This window comes from Chenopodium quinoa, unplaced genomic scaffold (assembly GCF_001683475.1).
Source record: "Chenopodium quinoa cultivar QQ74 unplaced genomic scaffold, ASM168347v1, whole genome shotgun sequence".
Taxonomy (NCBI): Eukaryota; Viridiplantae; Streptophyta; class Magnoliopsida; order Caryophyllales; family Amaranthaceae; genus Chenopodium; species Chenopodium quinoa.
In genome coordinates this window covers 652,736-676,726 of record NW_018742412.1, presented here as the reverse complement: position 1 = coordinate 676,726, position 23,991 = coordinate 652,736, and the positions used below count along the sequence as shown (strand labels likewise).

The 23,991-nt window shown below is 30.5% G+C and overlaps 2 protein-coding genes across 3 annotated transcripts; one reads left to right on the top strand and one right to left on the bottom strand.

Annotated features, from left to right (window-relative positions):
* Nucleotides 1–650: 650 nt before the first annotated feature.
* Nucleotides 651–3,559, top strand: LOC110706215. Of its 2 annotated transcripts, XM_021884113.1 has the most exons (4): nucleotides 651–826; nucleotides 1,396–1,481; nucleotides 2,123–2,160; nucleotides 2,634–3,559. In XM_021884113.1, exon 4 carries the CDS (start codon nucleotides 2,638–2,640, stop codon nucleotides 3,400–3,402), a length of 765 nt encoding a protein of 254 aa, XP_021739805.1. In that variant the 5' UTR covers nucleotides 651–826; nucleotides 1,396–1,481; nucleotides 2,123–2,160; nucleotides 2,634–2,637; the 3' UTR covers nucleotides 3,403–3,559. The 2 variants fall into 2 exon arrangements, with proteins under 2 accessions (XP_021739805.1, XP_021739810.1); XM_021884118.1 differs by lacking the exon at nucleotides 2,123–2,160.
* Nucleotides 3,560–15,442: 11,883 nt separating this feature from the next.
* LOC110706480 (protein FAR1-RELATED SEQUENCE 5-like) lies at nucleotides 15,443–18,518 on the bottom strand. Its single transcript, XM_021884407.1, has 4 exons — nucleotides 18,410–18,518; nucleotides 17,781–18,237; nucleotides 16,859–17,682; nucleotides 15,443–16,257 (listed from the first exon to the last, which is right to left on the bottom strand). The coding sequence occupies exons 1-4, from the start codon at nucleotides 18,516–18,518 to the stop codon at nucleotides 15,443–15,445; spliced, it is 2,205 nt and encodes a 734-aa protein (XP_021740099.1).
* Nucleotides 18,519–23,991: the final 5,473 nt, after the last annotated feature.

Sequence of the window (23,991 nt, the reverse complement as noted above, 5' to 3'; positions counted from 1 at the left end):
TAATTTAATTTATTTTTAAATTTAAAATATTTTTTATCTAATAAATATTTACCAAGCTAATTAGCTCTACAAAGCTAATTTACTTGCCAAAGCTAATCACAAGATTTGCAACAATGGTATAGCTATTGGTTTATAAGTTTTAATATTTGCAAGCTAGTCCCTTTTTTCAACCATTGGAGTTGCTCTAGAAGAAATCAGTTTGAAGTTGCACCCATTTTCACATTAATGGATGATGAAGTTTCTGAATATATTGTGATTTAATACTATGGATAAAAGTATTGAAACATAAAGTTTATTGAAAAACCGAAGAAGCTTGCATGCCAAGGTCAATTAGGTTGCCATATCTAAAACTTAAAGATAAGCGGAAGAATATTCGTTGTCCATTTGTTGGCAAAGATTCATTTAACTACAACCATTTGTATTTTTTTTTTGGTGATCACAACCATTTGTATTTATCAGTATTATTTTTGTTGGATTACTACACGCATGACGCATTAAACCCTCACCAACTCATATTTAGTTGGAAAAATATTATTGCTATTGAATCCACACGCTTACACGGATAATCACACGGCGCGGCTAACACGGTTTATACAGCCAACGCCTAATCAACCTTGGACTAATCATTTCTTAATACCTAAGCAACTTCGCTAATATCCCTTATATAAACCCTTGCGTACTTCATAAGTCGTAACTCATCATAACCAAAATTCTCAATTGTAGTTTACATATAGAGAGAAGGAAGAGAAAAAAAAGAGAGAGAAAATTGTAAGAATTAGCTTTAAAGTGTTAGAAGATTTTTAGAGACTTCAGTTGAGATCATCAGGTATGTTCTTTTAATATTTCTTAGCATTTTTATATTATTTGCTTTCTTGATCAATTTTGATTTCTTGATTATTACAGATAATAAAAGTACGTATGTTATTTTGTTATTTTTTTAATAATTAGCACCAGATCTAATCTAATTAGGGAGTGAGCTTTGGTATGTATGTATGTTCATGCTAATTAATAATTATGTTTTAATGGGATTTGTTATTCCACGGATTATGAAATTAAATAAAAAATTGTAATAAGAACGAATATGTAATGGCCTTTTTTAAGTATATAATGTTGTTGGGTTAAGCTAAAGATCGCAATTCATAACGTTCACATGTTCATCATGTACTCCATATATGTGAGATTGCAATTAAATGTTCTTCGTGTACTCCATATCATGTTCAAATGTAGTTGGATTAAATGTGAGAATGCAATTAGTATATAATATACTCCATATATTAATATCATGGTACAGATATTTTTGTTTTATATTATTATTCAATCACAACTAACAATTGTATTATATAGAAGTATAATGTAATTTAATGTACAAAGTTTTATTTTAATTTACAATTGCAGAATACATAGAGAGAAAATTGTAAGCGTTGACTTTCAAGTTTCAGAATATTGTTAGACTTTTGGTTGAGATCCTGTTATTCAATCAGGTATGTTCTCTTAATGTTTCTCATATTATTTTCTTCAATTAAATTTTGTTTTGCTAATATGGATATAATAAAGGTACTTGTGTAATTGTGTTACATTTTCATTAGTATAAACTATTAGCAGCTTGATCTAATCTAATTGAGAGCTCAGATACGTATGTTATTTTGTTACTTTTTAATAATTAGTAACAATTAGCAGCCAGATTTAATCTAATTAGGGAGTGAGCTTTGGTATATGTACGTTTTTACCAATTAATTTTTAGTGAGATTATGTATGTTATTCCAAAGAATATGATAGTAACCGATAAGTTGTAAAAACGAATATGTAATTGCCCTATTCAAGTATATAATGTTGTTGGGTTATGCTAAAGATCGCAATTCATGACTTTTACATGATCATGTACGTTTTTTTACTAATCTTTTTTATAATCTTCTTTTTCCCGTCATTGATGTATACAAGATACAAATCATATGATTTGAATTAAATATGAGAATGCAAAGTATATTATATACTCCATAAATTATAATCAAGGTACATTTTTATCAAAGTATTCAATCACAGCTAACAATTTAATTTCCCTAACAATTTAATATGATTTAGAATTTATTTTCTAATTTAAAGTTATTTTATTTTAAAATTGCAGAATACATTAAGAGAAGGAAGAACAAAAGGGAGAAATTTGTAAGAGTTGACTTTTAAGTTTCAGAAGTTTATCAAGACTTTTGATTGAGATCCTTTTAGATCGGCTGAAAAAATTTTGCATCAATTTTGGCTCGCTTTATTTTAAATCAGATATGTTCTCTTATCATTTCTCATATTATTTTCTTCAATTATATTTTTGTTTTACTAAAAAAAATACCAATGCACTTTTAAATGACCACGAGTGAGAAATGTTGTTGCACAAGAGGCAGAAATGCAAATGTTTCGAAGTTGATTGTAATCTAGAACATTGAATTACCATATAAATATATGCTATAGGTTTGATTTGAACCTAGAACTTTTAATTATTGTATAAAATTTAGTGTTCTAAGCTTAATCTTATATACTTTTAGGCCACATAATATATAGGTATCATGTGTATTTTAATAATATAATCCATGTTTTTATTACTTTGTGTTGACTAATTAATCATAATTATGTAATTATGTGAGCAGAACCATGGAAGACATTGGACCTATGAGATGCCCTACCCATCTAAATAATTATCTCCGGCAAAAAGAACATATGAAGACCTACAATTGCGATGGTTGTAAGATGGATGGACATGGACAAAGCTATATGTGTACCAAATGCGACTACGTGCTTCATTTGCAGTGTATGTTTCCATCAAACAAAATAGCTCCATCATTCTTACAAAATGATAAAATATTCGAATTCATGAAAGAACCTCGTCCACTGCCAAAACCTAGTTATAAGCGATATTGTGACGCTTGTGGATTTGAAGTGAAAGGGTTTGTTTACCATTGTTTTAAAATGGGTTTTGATTTGCACCCTTGTTGTGCTAGCTTGGGATCTCATTTAGAGATTGATGGTCAAATATTTACTCTCAAGAAAGATAGTGCACCAAAAAAATGTGACCTCTGTGGCACAGACGATGCTAAAAAGAGTGACGTAATTGATTCTGGATGGTTCTATGCATCTAAGAATAAGGATTATAAGTGTCACGTGTCTTGCATTATGAATTTGGCTATTAAGAGCACAATAAAAGGCAATAGCTCTATTAATGATGGTATGGCTTTAGCGAACTTGGAGTTACTACCAACAGTTAATAAGCGAAGAAGTGGTAGAGATGGGAGCAAGTATTGGAGAATTCTGAAGGCTATTGTAGTGTATGTGATATCAATAGCCGTTGGAGATCCAACAACAATTATGGCGAAGTTAGCTGTAGAGAGTGTAGTGCAACTTGGAGCGCTTATGTTCTAAATTCCTAACCATGTACTTTAGCTAGACAAACAAGTATCGCTTAGGTAAATTTGTTTATAAAGTTCATAATATTTTTGTTTGTTTCTTGTACATGATTATGTAATACAATTTAATTTATTCATTATATAACTAGTTCAGCTGTACAAGTATTATATTATTTGATTTGTAGTATTAGTGTTTATTATTTACTCAATGTCATCCAATATATTGATATATTTTTGTTCCCCATTATTAAGTATAAATATCGGTGGTATTTTCATTGCACAAAGTATTAGGAGATGCAAGCCTCACCCAACAACTGGTGAGACGGCTCTCACCTTCACATGAAGTCTCACCTATAGCTTCCCATTTCTACTCTAATGCAACAACTTACTAGAGCCGAATGTAGTGATCTACACGATCTCAGACATTACCTAAATTCCTCTCATTTCCATCCATTTTCTTTTTTTCACCTCAACTTCTTATTTATGTCAATTTAATTGAAACCCAGGCCATTAAACCCCTCTTAAGTTCTATGTATATTTCTTTGATTTTTGTAAAGAGGAAGCCTTAGTTTATCTCCTTGGCAAAACTGTAAATAATCAACAATTTTGCTTAGTCATCATGACATATTTGTAAATAAATCAACTATTTATCTAGTCATCTTGGCATGCTTAATAAATCAACTATTATGGGGTCCTTTATAGGATAAAGTTGTTGATTTATTTACAGTTTTGCCATCTGATAAACATACTTCGTATTTTTTTTATCAAGGAGATAAATTTGTATTTTAAATCTTTTTAATGATGATGAAAAGTAAACTAACGGACACAACTGATGTTGCATTAATTGTTTGTTTGCATAGCTCATTTCCTTGAGTTTAATCAATATCTTCCCTTTTTTCCGTGGGAATAATCCCATCATCTACTAGATACTAAACCTTGTGTTTTAGCACATAGCATCCCGTTTCTTTTGCTTTTGAATTTGGAATGTAGCCCATAGTACCTCTATCATGTAGCTAGATCTGTCTAGAGATAAAGGGAACGTGGTTAAATTCGACTCCGATCCCTTTAAAGCAATGGTTCCAATAAAAATCATTAAAGAATTTTTCAGATTATTGGTCACATTCATCATTGACAATTTTTTAGCTATAACTTTTCAAGTAACATGAGTCCTAAGGGAGGAGCAAACTTTTTTGCTCAAAGTACTTGTATGTTCCCCATAGTGGAACGAAGAACAAGCTTCTCTAATGTCTTCTCCTGTCCATAAAAAGCTCCCATTCTTTGTTGGATGGCTAAGGCTCCAGCTTCTTTCTTTAGGGGGAATTCTACAGTGGTCATCTTCAAATATGACCATAGCTATGCTTGAATTTTATTGGTTAACATCTCTTTCATTAAATTGTTGGTCAAACTTACCTTTTCTTATTTTTCTATTTTATTTCTTTTCTATTTTCTGAAAAATACTTTTTCCTTTTTCGAAATTTTATTTTATATTTCAGAAATTATTTTTCAAAAATCAGCTTTAATTAAATCCGAAAATTAAATTTAATTAAAAAATAAAAAATCAAAAAATATGTTCTTCATTGTTCTTCGTGTTCTTCATTGTTCTTCATGTTCTTCATTCGTATTCATTTCCTATGGATGAATTCAACCTCTTCTTAATAATCTTTGAACCACTAGGTTACTTTCGCATCGATTATCATCAAAAATAGGGCCTGATCCAAACATCATATTCGATATTACAAGTTATTAGAATTTCGAGTTTTATCGGCAACACTATTGGTGAAAAATACTTGAATAATTAGTTTTTATTGTATAAAATCCTTCCATTGATGCAAAATATCCAATTTTATGCAATCGAATTCAATAGTTTTTACGTTTTTCAAGAACTTGGGTTCGATATGAAATTCTAAGAAGAAACCGATAACATTTTTTTTCGAAACCTGTTTGATCCAAAAAATACGCTTATGTTAATCTAACTTTTGTTTGTGTATACGTAACTAACACAAATAGATATTGGACATTACCTGTATGAAACATCTCTAAAATAAATGGGTTATGACCATACATAACATTGGACATTACTAATGAATAGAATTGAATGTCATTTAAATGGTACGTATTTTACGCTGAACCTAGCCAAATTATCTAAAGGAATCTTACATAAATATTCGAATAACAGATTACGATCTCAATATGTTTTAACTAAAGAAATTTTAGTCAAATATTAGGAAATACCTATAATGTGCGGGGATCTCATCAATATCCTTTCCTAAAATATTATCTTTTGAATTTTGAAAAAATTATCTTTCAAATTTTAAGAATCTTTTTAAACATTATCATTAGGTTTTTTTCGCTGTATCATTCTGGCACACTATTCAACCGAATTTGTTTCAGAACTTGCAAAATTAAAATTACCTTTGGAACTCAAATCATGGTTAAGAAAGAAGAAGTAAGTATTTTCTAAATTGATTTGAATTTTTTGAACAATTTTTCATTTATGAATGTGTTTAAAAGTTTTTATGTTTTGAATGTAGTAATTTAGAATATTAATTTCATCTATATAGGTTTTATGTTGTAATTTTTTGAACAAACTATGCAATTTTGTTATAAATATGCAATCCTCTATTAATGAATCAAAATTGGATATAGGGTTTATGTTGTAAACAATTTAATTCATATATAATGGTAAAACCCCATCTTTAAATCACTCATGATATAATCTTTTTCATTGTAGAAAAGTAGTGCAATGGAGAAAGATATTCACTCCAAATTGTCAAAAATTGAGTTAAAATTGGATAAACTCATAGCCGAAGTTGCTACTATATCACAGAGTATATCAAAGGTTCTAGAATCAACTGATTGTAAGAGTGACAAAGAAGGCGATACCATCGGTAAAACTCCGTATCGAAATCGTTCTTATTCTCCTTTCTTAAGCCCTGATGGTGAAATGATGGTTAGCTCACGTGTCTCCACCACTAAACGGAAGCTAGATGTGAATGGCACTGGCGAAGTAGTTGAGGTCGAAGAAAAACACTTTGCAGGATTCGATGTTGATTCCTTCGACATTAGAAATATCCGCTTCACTGAGCCACAATTTCCCCCAGGTCTGGAAACACTCAAGGACCTTATTTAGGATGAAGAAATAATGAAGGATAAAAAAAACAGAGAAAGTGAAAAGCCCTGACATCAAAGTGAAAACTCCAAAGTCAAAAGCAATAACAATGACTGATAACGTTGAATCAGAATCAAACTCGGAGAAGAGGCCGCTTAGGAGGCCAAGGCAAAGACAATTGAGTCAAATTATAGATAGCACTGTGATTTTGGAAAAGGTAAATAATTAGTTATCTTGCAATATAATGTTTGTTATTACATATATAAACTTCAAATATTACTGTGTATAAACTTTTGCTCCCCATTTACTGTCACAGGTACCGTCATCATCATCAAAGCCAAAAAAGGAGAAGAAAAGTAATGCAAAAGCAAAAGGTGCAAAGGTAATTTCCATCAATATTAATTCGAATATTTGCTAAAAACCTTATTTATTAATACTTTGCAAAAGGTATTCACTTATAATTTTTTATGTTATTACACAATCAGTTGTTACTAATATCATAGCCCTTTTTAAACCATGTACTATAGCAACCTGTTCATTCAAAAGCAGTAACACGGTCGGCCGAGATTGAAAACCAAACTATCTCTGAAATGGTAAGGAAATTACCAAAACCTTACTTATTTGATCAATGTTCTGGTGCGAGTTACAACGTTTAACAATAACATATGTAGGCCAAATCATCAAAATCAAGGAGGCTTAAGAAATGCACATCAGAAGCAATCACTGAAGAGGTGATATGTTGTTAGTTTGATATTGTTATTTGGCAAAGACATAAAAGCTAATGGGTGATTACCTATAAGCAATGTATATATAGTTATGTGTGTTCTGAAGTCCTTTGCATCCTCAGGGACAAAGAACTGCGATTGAAGTACATAGTGGTGATGATAATGGGGGTTTGTTTCAGTTACAGGAAGAGTGTTTACAACAACCATTATATCTTAATTATGTATCACATTTATCACCTTTGGAGAAACAAATATGTATACAGGTTGAGAAAGCGAAAGAATCTGATACATTCTATTGTATAAAAGATGAAACATTGATCAGGTTGTCTGTGGGTGAATCTTGGTGTTTGTATCCAGATATGTGGTTAAGTAATCAGGTATACTACTGTTACAAATTCCTAATTAAGTTTGTTTTTGAGAACATGACATTTATTTATTTTCAATTGCAGCTCATAAATGTCTATCTGTATGATATGCTATTGGGGTTAAATGACAAAGCTATGCTCATTTTGCCAGCATCATTTCAGGTAATGGCTAAACTTTATGTAGGATATTTCCAGTACATGGTGTTTATTTTGCATTGTTGATATGATTTCGGATTATGTATGCTGCTTGTAGACTTTAGTACTGAAGTCAGATCCACGATGCAAACATTACATAACTCCATCCATTCTCAGTTACTGTTCCAAAATTTATGAAGCTTTTTTAAAGCTTGTGGATCTCAACAAGGTTGAACAGGTTGGAGATATTTGAGTTATTCAATCTAAGTTTTGTCCAACCTAAAATTTTAATGGCTTTGATGATCTGACTGTTCCAAATGTGTTTGGTCATCAGATATTCATACCCGTTAGAGAATCTCTTGCGAATCATTGGTTCCTATTGGTATATCATGTCTCTATCACAAAGGTATACATTGTTGATTCGCTAAAGATGATTGTGGAACGAAACCGTCTTGCTATGGATATGGTAACTATCTGACTTTGAATGTGGCAACTACCACTAACAGAAGATACCAGATACCTTTTCTGAAATTGAACGTCTTTCTGAATTTGTGATTAGATTAACTTTGCTGCCATTACAATGCGGAGAAATCCCTTGGGTTGATTTTTCAAAAACTCAAAAAGTATTGTATTTGAAGTTATAGATAATCAGAAACAACCAAATGGGTATATCTAACATCTTTCCATTTACCGGAATGTTTTGATTATTCCAATCTTTAGCTAATTTAACTACTTTTTGTTATTCAGTCATGATTGTGGAATGTATGTCTTGAAATATATCGAGTGTGGTGATATCAGGGCAATGAAGGACATTACCTACACGGTATGGACGGAATTTTTCTACTTGTTAAATATAACATTTACTATTATCGCAAATTTTATAACTCCCTTGATATTTTTTTTTTTTTTTTTTGTGTACTTGACCAGACTACTGACATGCGTGTTAAACGATTAATGTACTTGGCAAAGCTTCTTCTTAGCGAACACAATATTGAAAGTAACATCGAGAGGTTGATTGGTCATACTTCTGTCTGAATATGCAAGCTATAGCTGACACTGTTCAGTCTTAGATTAATTTCTGCAAGTCTGTACTCGTATTCATATTGTAACTTCTACTTTGACAAGTTATTCAATAATTTTATTAGAGCACTGATAATCTAAAAAAATTATATTTTATGCATGTAACAGGTACTGTCCTGTTTAAATATTTGACAATACATTTTTATTTTATATAATGAATAATGACTTTTTTAACTGTTCGTGCATTGGAAATTTTTTTTCTTTAATTATAGGCATTACATTAAATAAAATATAAGATAAAATTATCAATTAAAAAAATACAAGTTTAAAGCATCAAGAATAAATTGTTAATAGGTTATGTCCTGTTAAAGTGACAGGCAATACATAAGATAATTTCTATTGTAAAACTTGACTTTATAATTTAAAAACAATTTTTGATTCAACAGAATACCAATATAGTATTAAAGGTAGAGGAAAAAAAATTCAATGTTTTCTTATTGATACGTCCAACTTTATATTTAAGAATAAAAATTCAAGTCCACAACAGAAGGTATACATTGTAATTAGGTAATATCTTGTTTCCATTATGCGCAATTCATAATATAGTTTCTTCTTCTAAATTATAGTAACTTTCGTTAAATATAAAATTCAATGTTAGTTTGTTGGAATTGACCTACTTTTTATTTAAGGCATTGTGTTATTGAAAATACAGAATAAAATATCCTTTTCTTAAAAACAAAAACTACCTTTTATGCAAAAAGTTTATATAATTAATAGGTAATGTCCTGATCCAATTATAAGCAATACATAATACATTTTTGGTTATGAATATATGACTTTTTCTAAATTAAAAACAAATTTATATTGAATAAAAATATCTATACAGTGACCATCGTAAAGGAAAAAATTCAAAGTTTGTGTATTGGAATTATCCTACTTTATTTTAGGCATTGCATTGTCAAAAATATACAATAGTATATCCTTTCTAAAAACAAAAATTACAAGTTCAAAGACAGATGTATAAATTGTAAATAGATGATGTCCAGTTGCAATTATAAGCACTTTTGGATATTGCATTTTCTATTATAAACATAAGATGTTTTGCAAAACGAAGTTTTTAAAACAAAGTTAGAGCATTTAACACCTTCAAACATTCATAAATAACATATATAATTACATAAAGTTATAAACCATACCTTGTCCATTTTATACTAAAGAAGACATTAAAAAAAATTGAAAAAAATAAAAAGAAAATAAAGTTGTCCACACAATACACAACAACCAAAAGATAATATGTAATATCCTTACTGCCAAACTGATAAATCCAAACTTCACCATCTTCACTTATCAGCAACCTCAGTATCACCTTCCACCACACTTTTTTCCTCTTTATTGCTGCTTGTCTTCTCAAGGCCAGTAGGTTCATTTGCAACTTCAGGTGGAACTTCTTCTGGTTGCTTAACCATCAATGAAACTCCACCTTCCATAATGTTGTGTCCTTTCTCGGCTGCACTGCCATTGGCGCCACCATCTTCTCCCCCAGCCACCAACTCTTCCTCTTTCTCGAGTGCTTTGTCCTTCGCTTTTTCCTCAGCTTTGTCAACCTCGAGGCTCTCAATCTCCTTTTCAAACACATCTTCTTGTGCTTTGTCAGTTAATGGCTCTGACTCGATGGCAACATCCTTTTTCGGATCTTCAATTGATGATGTTACTCGGGAAATGATATATTCAACGCTTAGCAGTTTTGTTTCATCCCCTTCACCCCCCTTATCCATCAGTACAACCGGAGGGAGACCCACTTCTACCTCCTTGTCATCATTTTTCCCAATCTTTTTCTCCTTCACACTCTTTGATTTTTTTTGTTTGTTCTTCCTCAACTCTAACCTCTACACTGTCTTCAAACAATGTTCTCTTTCTCACCTTCCCTCTTGTTTCGGGCACTTTTTCTTGAACTTCCTTCACATTTTGCTTCTTCCTTCCTTTCGACACTGTCTTCTTTTTTTCAGCCTCCTCTTGAACCTCGTCTTCATCACTTTCTTCATCAACACTGGCCTTCTTCCCCTTGCCTCTTTTTTTTTGTTTTGTCTTCTTCCTCACTCTCTTCATCAACTGCCTCATCCACGACCTGCTTCCCCTTGCCTTTTTTTTGGATTTTTTTTCTTCCTCGCTCTCATCATCATCTGCAAATCCTTCCGCACCGGTATCATGCTCATCTTCATAGTCACTTGCACTTTCAACCTCTTCATTTTTTTCTTTCCCCCTACCTTTCTTTCTCAACTTCGATTCATCAACAGTTTCTTCGCTTCTTGTCGCGTTCAAGTCTGCTAGATAATTCCCCAACAACCTCCACATTTCATTCGTGGTTGAACCCCATCTATGAATCTTATCCTGAATTAAGTGAAACCCTGTCTTGATCATCTCTTCAACCGGTGGTGGAGCCTTTCCAACAATTTGTGCTTTTTCCTTGTCAATCACCCCCATTAACTGCATTGCACACAAAAATTAATGTACAAACAAACAGATTATAAACAAACATATTATAAACAAACATATTAGCACTTACTTTACTTATCTGGTAGCCATCCTTCAAACCGCTGATTAAATCATGCAACTTCTTCAAGTTCGAATCACTCCAGTCCCTAATACGAGGTAAATCATACTTCCAAATACCATACAGTCCATCTCTAGGGGAAAACTCACAAAATATTACCTTTAACACAAATAACAATCACACTTTGATTAGGGGTTTAGACAAGACATTATTTTCAAATGCAGTACATAGGTAATCCCCAAACATATTATGTAAATACATGATATCAGAGAGTACATGATAGAGTAGAATTTCAAAACAGGTGATCGACAACTTCATCAAGTGTCATTAGCTAATACGTTGAATACAGGACATTACATCTATATTCCCTTTGGTAATAATTAACTACAACATAAGTGTGTACACAACAAACATTTTATACAGTGCAGTACATGATAGAGTAGAATTTCAAAACAGTAATCGACAACTTCATCAACTGTCATTACCTAATACATTGAATACAGGACATTACATCTATATTCCCTTTGGTACTTATCAACTACAACATAAGTGTGTACACAACAAACATTTTATACAGTGCAATACATGATAGAGTAGAATTTCATAACAGGTAATCGACAACTTCATCAACTGTCATTACCTAATACATTGAATACAGGACATTACATCTATATTCCCTTTGGTAGTCATCAACTACAACATAAGTGTGTACACAACAAACATTTTATACAGTGCAATACATGATAGAGTAGAATTTCATAACAGGTAATCGACAACTTCATCAACTGTCATTACCTAATACATTGAATACATGACATTACATCTATATTCACTTTGGTAATCATCAACTACAACATAAGTGTGTACACAACAAACATTTTATACAGTGTAGTACATGATAAAGTAAAATTTCAAAACAGGTAATCGACAAATTCATCAAGTGTCATTACCTAATGCGTTGAATACAGGACATTACATCTATATCCACTTTGGTAAACATGCATATGGGAGTTCCATGATAGACTAAGAATTACAAACAATGTGTTACTGGTAATCAAAACAATGTAGCATCTGTCATTACCTAAATCATAAAAAAGATTACCTTAAAACTATATTTAATTTGGAAACAACAGATATAACATCAGGGTGTACATATATAATTTTTCAAACAGGAATAAGTAATCCCTAAAGATATAATATGTCAATAAAGTTATACAGAGAAAGTGTAATTTACAGGAAAATATATTTTTGGTAATCACTAGACATATCATTTGTCAGCACTTAACATATAAAATACAGGACATTTAAGCTGAATTGTATTGTAATCATTAACCTTATTAATTGGTATAACCTAAGTAGACATTAGATGCAAAACAGAACAAATTTAATTTTTTAGAGTTGTAAGAAGTAGCTTACCATCAAGAACAAGGAATAGCCTCCCAAATGTTCAGGTTTGTCTTTGGATTTGAAATCTGTTATAGCTATAACCAAATTATCTAGCAGAAACTTTGCAAAATTCCAATGTCGTATACCATCAACATCGAAAACCAGATGAAGCCATCCCTTCTTTGCCTTTTCCTCCACTCTTGGGCAAATAAGGGCATTCATGACAAAAATAACAAACATACGCTCAAAATTTGGATCGTCATGCGCAACTTTCCTTAGTTCCGATGACATGCCTTGCACTTTTAGTCCTATAAACCTCAAAAGTTGTTCATCAACTTCATTCTCATTAGCTAACTCCACATTGTCAATATCAAAGCCATGATCCTTAAATCGCAAGAGGTACTCAACATGGGTGTTTGTGATCTGTATTTTATCCCCATAAACCCCTAATGTCTTTGTAGACGGATCAAAGTGGTCTACAACCCACCTGCACATAGTCTTTCTTGTTGTCTTAGTGTTGTAGTGTAACAGAAACCCAAACCTCATAGCTTCTACTTTATCCTTTTTCTCTCTTGGAAAACCTCTAACTAATGACACAAATTCTTCAAGTTTACACAATGAGTTCCAAGTCCCTACATACTGATAATTTTAACACTTTTAACTTTTAAATTACTGAACATTATGGAAAAATAACAACATGAAACCAAAAGCATATAAATTTATACCGTCGCTGTTAAGGAACCTCGTGTAGAGAATGCCCTCAATGTTTTTTCTGCAGGTGCAGATGCAATAGTAGGTACTGACTTCTTTTTCCTTGTAGACATGTTTGCCTTTACCAATGTTACGAAGACAAAAATCATTGTCAATTATCATACAAATAAACTATTCCACTTTTTCTAAACAAAGAGAGTGAAGAAAGACATTTCACTAGCATATCACACTTACAAAAATCAATTTTTCTAAACAAACCAATTGCATGTAAATTAAAATTTCTACAAACGCACATACAACCCATATAACTTTTGAAGTACACATTTACACTTTATAGTTTTGAAGTAACATTATTTCAAAATTGAAGATACATTTTCCTCAAATAATTTGTAAATAAAAAACGAAGACAACAAAAGGCATATCCAATCCCAACTGAATCACTAACCCAAAATTTTGGTCATTATCTCAGATAAAAAAAAACATAAATAAAACAAATTTAAAAATAAATAAATAAATAAAACAGAACAAAATAAATCCCAAGTGAACCAAAAAACGAAAAAATTGCAACACAATTAAAGATGACGGAAATTAAATTTTATCTACACATTAACAAAACAAGTGCATGGTAAATAATTCTAACTTATACAGATTATATAAAAAAAAATTTATAAACAAAATAAACAAAAAAAAAAAGATAAACATAACACAAATTTACTTAAACTTTATACAAAAATTAAAGTAAAATTTGTGAATGTGACTTAGTTACTCTTGCCGTTGCCGTTGTCGTTGCCGTCACAATCGTTCTGCTTCACCGTGTTTAGCCCTCTAATTTGATGTGTATTTCTAGAGGGAAATTTAAAGAGAGAAAGACATTAATGGAGAGAGATAAATATGGAGTGAATAATAACTGACTTTTTTAGGAATATGAATAAAAGGTCATTTCACAAAAAAGTTAAATCTTTGAAATTGACGGTTGTAAATTTTGTTTTATTTTTTTTTTTAATTATTTTTTTAATGTTTGGCAACTGCAAACACGAAAAATCCGGAACACTTTTTTGTATTTGGTTACTTCAAACTTTTATTTTTGTTTTCCTTTTTTTTTCTGTAAATACCTTGTTGTTATTTTACTAATTTTTTGGAAACATTCACAACATATAAAGAATCTTCAATATTTTTATACTCCGTATCAAATATTAAGTAAGTATTCAATTTCATATAATACCATTTTCTTTTCCTACATATTTTCATATAATACTTAATTTAAACTGAACATGCACTTTTCTATAAATTGGGAAAAAGAAAATTGGAAAACTTTCATTGAAAAAAAAGGTAATCCAAAATACAGATATCAGTCATTACTAAACAATAGAAAAAAAGGTTGGCGTGATTGAGTAAATACTCCTTGAAATACAGATCTTAAGGTAATAAGATATTTTTTCTTGAAACACTTAAGGTAATAAGATATAAATACTCCATATAATACTATTTTTTAAAAAAAAATCTTTTCATATAGTACTTTTTTTTTAATAAATCTATACTTTTTAAACTTCAATAAAGATATATGTATAAAGTTTTAGTGAAAAAATAGGTAATCATAAATAGATGTATCAGTCATTGGCAAACAATTTAGAAAACACCGTTGAACGAGTACTGCTTTACGGAATAAATATGAAACAAAGATGATTCGGTAATAACATATAAATGTTAATGCTATTGCCAATTGGTATTCAATATGAATAAACACTCCACAAATAAGATTCTTCTGTATTTGTATTTCAAAAATTAAGTGAGTATTTAATTTAAGATAATAATCTTCCTCGGAAAAAAAATTTAAATGTCAACGCCAAAAGTGCTATATAAGGTATTCAAACAGTATAACTATAAACGTGGAAAAAAATAATGCGATTCTTAAAGTACCAAATAAAATAAAACTCAAATAATGCAATCACATATAACTGTAAAGGTCAATACCCTTTGTCACTGGATAAAAAAAAAACCTCATCAACCTGTTCATCAAAAACCTTTAAACAGTCATATTTCAAAATAAAAACAAACTATGGCATCTGAAAATCCGTATTTGGGTCCCAATCAAATATGGTGGGAAACTTCTCAAATGCACTGACTTCATAACTATCGGTCGCGTTAGCTGCATCACCAGTATTGTATGTCCTTGGCAGGAATTTTTTCAATAGCTCTACAAAACCACCACTTTTGACAGGTGACGGGTTTGTTTCAGATGTTGCTGCAACATTACGAACCACGCGAGTGATATCATAAACATCACGACCAATAACAGGAACCCCAGTGTCGATATTTTCATTCCCAGTAGTTTTGACTTCACTTTTTTTGGGTTTACCCCTGCTTTTTCCTTTCTTAACCTTTTGATCTTTTATGATGTCCTTATCCTTGGGATTTATTTTCTCATTTTCTATTTCCAAGAGCATTTTTGCTAACTTGTCTCTCACCCAAGTTGATCGATCATACGATGAAGAAATCATTCTACAAAGTTGTGCACTTAAACCAGTTAGGAATGCATACCGTCCATTTGCTGATGCATGGTCGTTTCTCTTCTGAAAATCATGATCCTTGAATGTGTTCTTCACATGAACCTTGGCTCTGATTGTCCACCTACAAAGAATACAGCCAGATGGTATCTCAACCATTCCAGTGAACTTCATTACAGCAAACATATGTCGACATGGTAACCCAATGGAGTTGTACTTCATACAACAACAAACCATTTGTTGTAGTTTCTTGTTGTAACAGACAACGTAATTGCAATCTTTGTTCACACAGTTGTTTAACCAAAAAGTGGTTGAAGCCCCATCACGATGTCCTTTTTCTTCCTTAGTCTTGGTAACAATGTGTCCTGATTCAAAATTTAGTTCCTTCAAAAACAATTCGTACACGTTCCTTGTGTAGGTTCGTGCTGCTTGTGTCTTTATCTCAGGTAACACCCCAGTAATTACAGGAAATGTATGTGTAGAGATGTAATCATCTTTATCTTCTTCAAATCATATATGCTCTAGGACTTTGTCATACAACTCCACAAAACGGTACAACATTACTTTTGAAGTTATGACCGTTTTCAATGTACTATTCATGGACTCACATCTTTGAGTACTTATCATGCCTGGGAACAAATGTGTATTAACCAATATTGTAATCAACAAAATCACATATATGTAGAAATAAAGATTTAGAAATACACTTGGGTTTACTTACGATTTCATACGCAAATATTAATCTGACAATCTTTATGTAATGAGAAATTATCGTACTGTAGATTACATTCAATACAACAATTAATATTTATTGACGTATTAGTAAATATACATATAACCAAAGTGTTATTTTGGTGAAATATGTAATGATCAAACACTATTTAAACATAATAAGCGATATAAAATTATAATATGTAATGATCGTAAAATATAGGTGTTATTACATAAAGTTCTTAATATACTTACCTGCATAAAATTGTCCCACCATAAAAGCCTCCGCCCATTTTTCCTTGTCCTTGTACAGATCTTGTGCCCACTTTTTATCTCTCACTGCTTCGTATGCTTTCATTAAGTCTTCCCAAGCCTCTTCAAACTCAGCTGGTATACGAGCACCGTCTACACATTTCATAAAACCACTGCAAAACCGTTTGTTTGTGTGGCCCTTGATGTTGCGCATAAGATGCCACAGACATAACCTATGATGTGCACGTGGGAAAACCTCCGTAATAGCTGCAGCCATGGCCTTGTCCCCATCTGTGATAATAGTATATGGAGCAACATTGCCACCGGCCTCTTTCAATTGTTCTAGCACCCATATATATGTGTCTGTTGTTTCGTTTGCAATTAACGCAACACCTAAGGGTACGGTCTTCCTATGATGATTTACTCCAACGACAACAACGAATGGTTTCTGGTATGCATTGACTTTGTAAGTAGTGTCAAACGCTATTACCTTCCCGAAAGCCTTGTAATCTGCTTGGCATATTCCATCACACCAAAACATTTTGTCTATCCCATCATGGTCATCTCGTGTGTATCTAAGAAAAAAAGATGGGTCTGAGGCTATTTTCCCAAGTAAATAAGCTAACACAGTTTTTGTATCTCCGTCCTTTATTTCTTCTCTTTTGAACTTCTCACAGGTGTTGTACAAGTCTTTTTTTAGAAATCCAACTTCACGTATTCCCCTAGCACTTTGTGCCAAATTCCTCATTGTGATGGACGGTTTCACTCTAGAGTTCATCAAAGCTTTAATACGAAACTTATCACCTTCGGTGACTTCTCTATGGCTCCTGTCATAAATTTAAATACATAATAAATCATAAATAATTTAAAATATGATACATGTAATAACAATTTTTTTAGGGTTTATCATATTTTCAAAACTGACCTTTCGAAATACATCTGATTCATAGGAATCAGGTCATGCCCATTGTGGTCAGGTATAAAATCTTTCATGTACCATGAATCAAATCTGTGATCCCATTTGAAACTGATTGATGCATTGCAACCGCAGCGTGTTACTGCCTTTTCCTTACGCTTCCTATCAGGTCTATTCAAATGCTTTGCTTCTCGAAACCCTTCCCTATTACACCAAAGCTTTTGGGAAGTTGGATGCCCGTCAATTTTGCTTGTTGTTGTATGCTTGCGACGGATTCCAAACCCTTTAACCTTAGCATACATCCTGTAGAATTGAATGTACGTGCGGTGGCTTCTAAAGGACAATTGTTTCATTTCTGCTAAAGTAAAGTCTTCTAGCTTCCTTCCAAGTTTTTCCCAGACGTCAAGGTCTAGAAAAATTTCTGGAATCTCATCAGTGTCGGTGTCCGTGTCAACATCACTTTCATCTACGTGTGATACCAATAAATTAACCAAGTAAGTACCTCTCCATGATCCACAGTTTCCTCTTGATTTTTAAGCTTGTCATATGAGCCATGTCAAAAGAAAACATTTAATAAGAATAAATCATTAAATTTTATAAATTAAAAAAAAAACTTATGAATTGAATTTGTTAATCACCAAAACATTGAAAAAATGTTGTAATGTCACAAACCTCAAATTCAAAGCAATCAGCTTGGTCTTGATTATTAATCTCTATATCAACAACTTCTTCTCCTCCCGTCTCCATTTTTTCCGATTACGCAAACCCTTTAGATGAATTGTTTATTATTTTCAGATGAAACAAATAATATATATATATATATATATATATATATATATATATATATATTGAAGACCATAGTAAAATATTTTACAATTTTAAATTATTTTAAAATGATTGTTACTAAATGTTTAGTTTGTTAAGTCATGGGATTAAAGCTATGGAATTACATAATTACCTTATTATTCGGAGCATTATTCCTAATATATCGCATGTTATGGAAACTTCCTAGTTGTGTTACCTTAATATTAGGAAATCTTTTATTATAGAATCTCAAAATTTAAAAAAAAAAAAATTGATTGAGAAGTCATGACTCTTTAAAAGAGGATAACAAGAACTAACTGTATTACTTTGAACATACGATATTGATTAGACTACTCTTCTCAACTAAAACCTCTCCATTAGTAATTGACTAAAATAAAGGAAAAAATATTAGTCTTATTGTAAGTGTTATGCGTATAATTGACATAGTATTAATTGTCTGGTCATTTCACAAAAATTTATGATACATGTGACACATTATTTTAGGTAATAACACGTATACACTTTTTTTATCAACTATGTTGTATTTAAAATTAATATTTTGTCCTTTATATCAGTCAAATATTAGTGTTATGCGTATAATTGACCGAAATAAAGGAAAAAATATTAGTCATATTGTAAGTGTATTGCGTATAATTGACATAGTAGTAATTGTGTGGTCATGAAACAAAAAATTAAGATACATGTGACACATTATTTTAGGTAATAACACATATAAACCTTTGTTATCAACTATGTTGTATTTGAAATTAAATAAACAGATAAACTATGTTACACGTTATTTTTGGTAATTACATAAACTAAAGAAGGTCAAAACAATATATATATATATATGTGTGTGTGTGTGTGTGTGTGTGTGTGTGTGTGTGTAGTACATATATAATTTAAAAATAGAATACAAGATATGGAATTACACAGATACATTATTTGTTTTGATTATGACTCCTAGTATATCGCATATTATAGTGATAACCTTCTTAATTTGTTTTTTTATTTTTTATTTTTTTTTTTATTTATTTTCGTTATGAAGATAAACTTCTTAGATTAAAGTCACGCAAAAGATTTAAAATTTTAAAATTCCTAGAAAAGGTTGGATAAGCCATAACTCCTAAATTAGGATTGATCAAACTTACCTTAAATTTAGGATAACTCCTTAATTATCGCAGAATAAGAACCAAACACATTCCAATACGTATCAAAAACTTCCTCAAACAGTCAATGCTAAGAAATGCTTGCTTGTTAAATCCTTAATTATCGCAGAATAAGAAATGCTTGCTTGATATATATATGTATATGTACGAATTTATAGTATTAAAATATTCTTTTTCCATGTTATTTTGAGGATTTGATAATACTTACTATTATTATATTTTAAATTTGACTGATACAAAGGAAAAAAATATTAGTTTTATTGTAAGTGTTATACGTATAATTGACATAGTAGTAATTGTCTGGTCATAAATAAAAAATAATGAACTATGTGACACATTATTTTTGGTAATAACACATATACACATTTTTCACCAACGATATTTAGATAATCTGTATTTTTTTTTAAGCAAAAAAAAGTCATATATACAAAATTAAAGATATGGAAGTACACATTTACCTAATTTATTCCGAGCATAACTCCTAATATATCGCATGTTATGGAACTTTCATAGTTTTGTTAACTTAAAAATAGAAAATATCATTATAGAATCTCAAACTTGATAAGTCATGGCTCTTTATTTTGATAAGTAATGACTCCTTAATTTTCGGATAACAAGAAATTACTAAATTGAAAAAATAATAGATATTTCAATAAGTAATGTCATGCTCCTGTGTTATGCATATAACTGACATAGTAGTAATTGTCTGGTCATGAAAAAAAACTAATAATAAATTAGATGATCTATGTGACACAGTAATTTAAGCTATTACACATATAATCTTTGGTCATGACCAAATTTATTGAAAATAATAAAATTACATAAACATTAAAATTCTAATGAAATAAAAATCACATATAATTTAAAAAGGTAACTAATTTATAAAAGAACATCTAATCTTCCTACGTAAGATCAACAAAGTCAATAAATTTTGTTATCTTGGGGACCTTTTCAGAACGCTTGGTGAACTTTAAAGGTGTCCATGTTTCTTCATTTGACACCAAATCATCAAGCGTTTCAGCAACTTCAAGAACACGCTTTCCGTTCTCATTCAATGGCATGTATTCGAACATAAAATGTTCTCTATAGTAGGAATTGTGTTCGAGATGAAATTTTTTTTTAAGAAATTCTGGCTGGCCGATAATCAAATGCTCAGTTTGTGTTATACCACAAGTAACTATTAGTCTTTTCAAAAAGATTCTAAATTGAATGAAATCTCTGGCTTGGCTGACAACATCACCTAGTATTCCTGGAGGAGGCCCTCCAACCAGATTGTCATCGTATGGAAACCCGTTGTCCATACGATACACTGTAACTTCATCGGCAAAAACCATTTCAACAGTAGATATTTTCCCACATGCATGCAATGTGTCCCTAACCTTTTTTTCTCCAATACGATACAGTAAGTGGGAAATGAATAAACTAAAATGAATGATGTCAAACAAATGATCAAATACTGCATCAGGATTAGGAGCCATTTCTGAATAAGATGAAAATTTAAGGGGTTTAAAAAGACAAATTTAAAGCGTGGGAAGAACAATTGAAAAGAGAATTCGATTGCCAGGTGATGATGCTTTAATTGGGTTATTTAGCTATGAATATATAGCATTTAAATGGCGACAAAAAGCACGATTGTTCCCACCAAAATGTGGCGCCATAATGTTAACAATAACTTCCCTCCAAACATGAACTAGTCATATATTAGATTGATATGAAATTGAATAGAATTTCCTTGATTTACTAATAACCGATTTTCATAACTGATATTACAAATACAGAATAAATTCACATTACAATTTTGTAAACAATATTTTTCCGTAATTTATTCTGTATCATTTTTTTACTAATCAATCTGTTTATATAGTCAGAAATCTACTTTTTTCTTTTGATAACCTGAAATACATTTATTAAGTCAAAACAATATTGTATACAATACCTTATGTAATGACACACATACGCTTATGTTATAACCTATTATCTTCGCCTATTTGTGTCGTGGATTAGCTGGTATATTTTATTAATTATTAATATATAGCAATTTATATTTGTTTTAGTCTTTCAAATTTATATTAAAGGCAAAAAATAATGTGTATTAAAGGTTTAAATGTGATCAGTTTTTTTTTTTTTAATTTCGTATTAACAATTTACTTTATTGACCATGCCAATTATGTATTTTTTCTATTCGATGCATTCCGTTTTAAGTCAAATAAATATAATATTGAATCACGTAATATATGGGATAAAATCGGTTAACACATTGTGGTGCGAAAAAATGTGTGTAAATTTTCATTTTGGCGCCATTTTTATGTTTTATATACATTGTTAAATCTCCAATTTAAAGCATCACAATTATTCCCTCTCAACCATTTTCTCTTTTAGTGAATACCTAAAAAATTTCTCTTTATCATTTAATTTTTTTTTTGAGAAATGCCTTCGAGTCCGGAAGCAATCTTCGATCATGAGTTTGACATATTTGAATTTAGGTTATTTATCAATCATTTACTATATTGTATTGGGGAAAAAAAGATAAGTGACATATTGCTTGAATGTGGGCAATTACCAACCGTTGAAATGCTTGTTGCCGATGAAGTTACGGTGTATTGTATGGATAACGGAATTCCCTACGATGACAACCCAAATGATGGGCCTCTTCTCAGAATATTTGGTGATGATATTAGTCATGCAAAAGATTTAATCGAATTCCGGATATTTATGAAACGACTAATCATCGTTTGTGGTGTTACCCAAGCCAAGTCTTTAATTGATGATATAACTGTTTCAAAATTTCTTAAAAATATCTTCCGACTTGAGCTAAACTCTTACTACAAAGAGCAGTGCATGTTCAATAAGTTGCCATTGAATGAGAATGGGAAACGTGTTCTTGAGGTGGCTGAAACGCTATATGATATTGTGTTAAATGAAGATACATGGTCGGTAGATTCCTTCATCAAACTTCCAGAAAAAGTCCCCAAGATAACAAAATATATAGATTTTGTAGATCTTACATTGGAGGATTAGCTATTTTTAATCACATTAATCATCGTTTATTTTGTTATGTTTTTATTTGATAATGAGCCTATTTAGTTTCGGTAAAACCTATTAGGGTTTTTTATGGTTTATGTTCTTAATATATTCAATAAAACGATATTTCTTTACACTTTATCTCAATTGGTGCTGATATATTAAGATATAAGTGATTACCTAATTACTTTAAGTCATCTATGTCTTCTTTTTTTCTTAATATTATTTTGAACATTTTTTATGTTGTGATCTAATAATGATTCTAATTTAATAACAAAAAATAACAACGGAATAAAAAAGTTTACGTCAACATTGTTTTCAATGAAATAGGTACAGTTACAGTAGTTATCCCTTAAAGTGTGTCATGTATCACTAAATTAGGCGGTAAATAAGGAGTACATTATCATCTATTTTTTTAAAAGATTTTATCTTTCGATTTAGTTAATGTAAATAATCTAGCAGTTATATAAATTAAGTTGATTTTATTGCTCATTATATATTAAAGATTTTCTTCCCAAATTCATATGTAAAATGTTGTAGCTTAACCTTTGATAAAATATTAAAAGATCATATCTAAGCACATAATTATAGTAAACGTGAATAGTAAAGGTGAATCAAATTCAAAAAACAGTAATATATATAATGATTTTATTTTCTGGATATATTTCGAATATCATATTGTTTTTTAAAGGTAATAAGATATAATCATAAAATCGATAAATCAAATAATGGTACTTGTAAAAGATTTTATAAAAATCTTTATAGTATATTTATGTAAATGTGTGTTAATTTTTTTTTTGGGTATACACTATTGGCCGTAAATATAGGCTCTCATTATGGTTAATGAATACAATGACCATTTATAGTTATAGTACGCATATGTTAATTATTTTATTTATTTTTTTTAAGGGCATATTAATTACATTTCTGTTTATACCATGTTATAGAAAAAGTGAAATCATCCCAGCAGATGCATAGAAATACATTGATTTGTTGGAATTAATACATTAAATAACTGGTTAACAAAACAATAGGTATTGACATAACAACATGTAAGTTTATCCATATAATACATGTTAAACATTTTAAGATGAACGAATACCCTTACAAACACATTCATATTACAAATAATTGATGATGATATACATATAAATAGGTGATTACCTTAAGAATTTTATTTATATTCTACGCATTATTTTTTTTCGTAATAACATAATGTACGTTTT

Coding starts and splice junctions, on each gene's coding strand:
- LOC110706480 (XM_021884407.1), bottom strand. CDS start 18,518: ATGGAGACGGGAGGAGAAGAAGTTGTTGATATAGAGATTAATAATCAA. Junction 18,238..18,409: donor AACATTTTTTCAATGTTTTG/GTGATTAACAAA, acceptor TATCACACGTAG/ATGAAAGTGATGTTGACACG. Junction 17,683..17,780: donor AATCAGATGTATTTCGAAAG/GTCAGTTTTGAA, acceptor AATTTATGACAG/GAGCCATAGAGAAGTCACCG.
- LOC110706215 (XM_021884118.1), top strand. CDS start 2,638: ATGGAAGACATTGGACCTATGAGATGCCCTACCCATCTAAATAATTAT.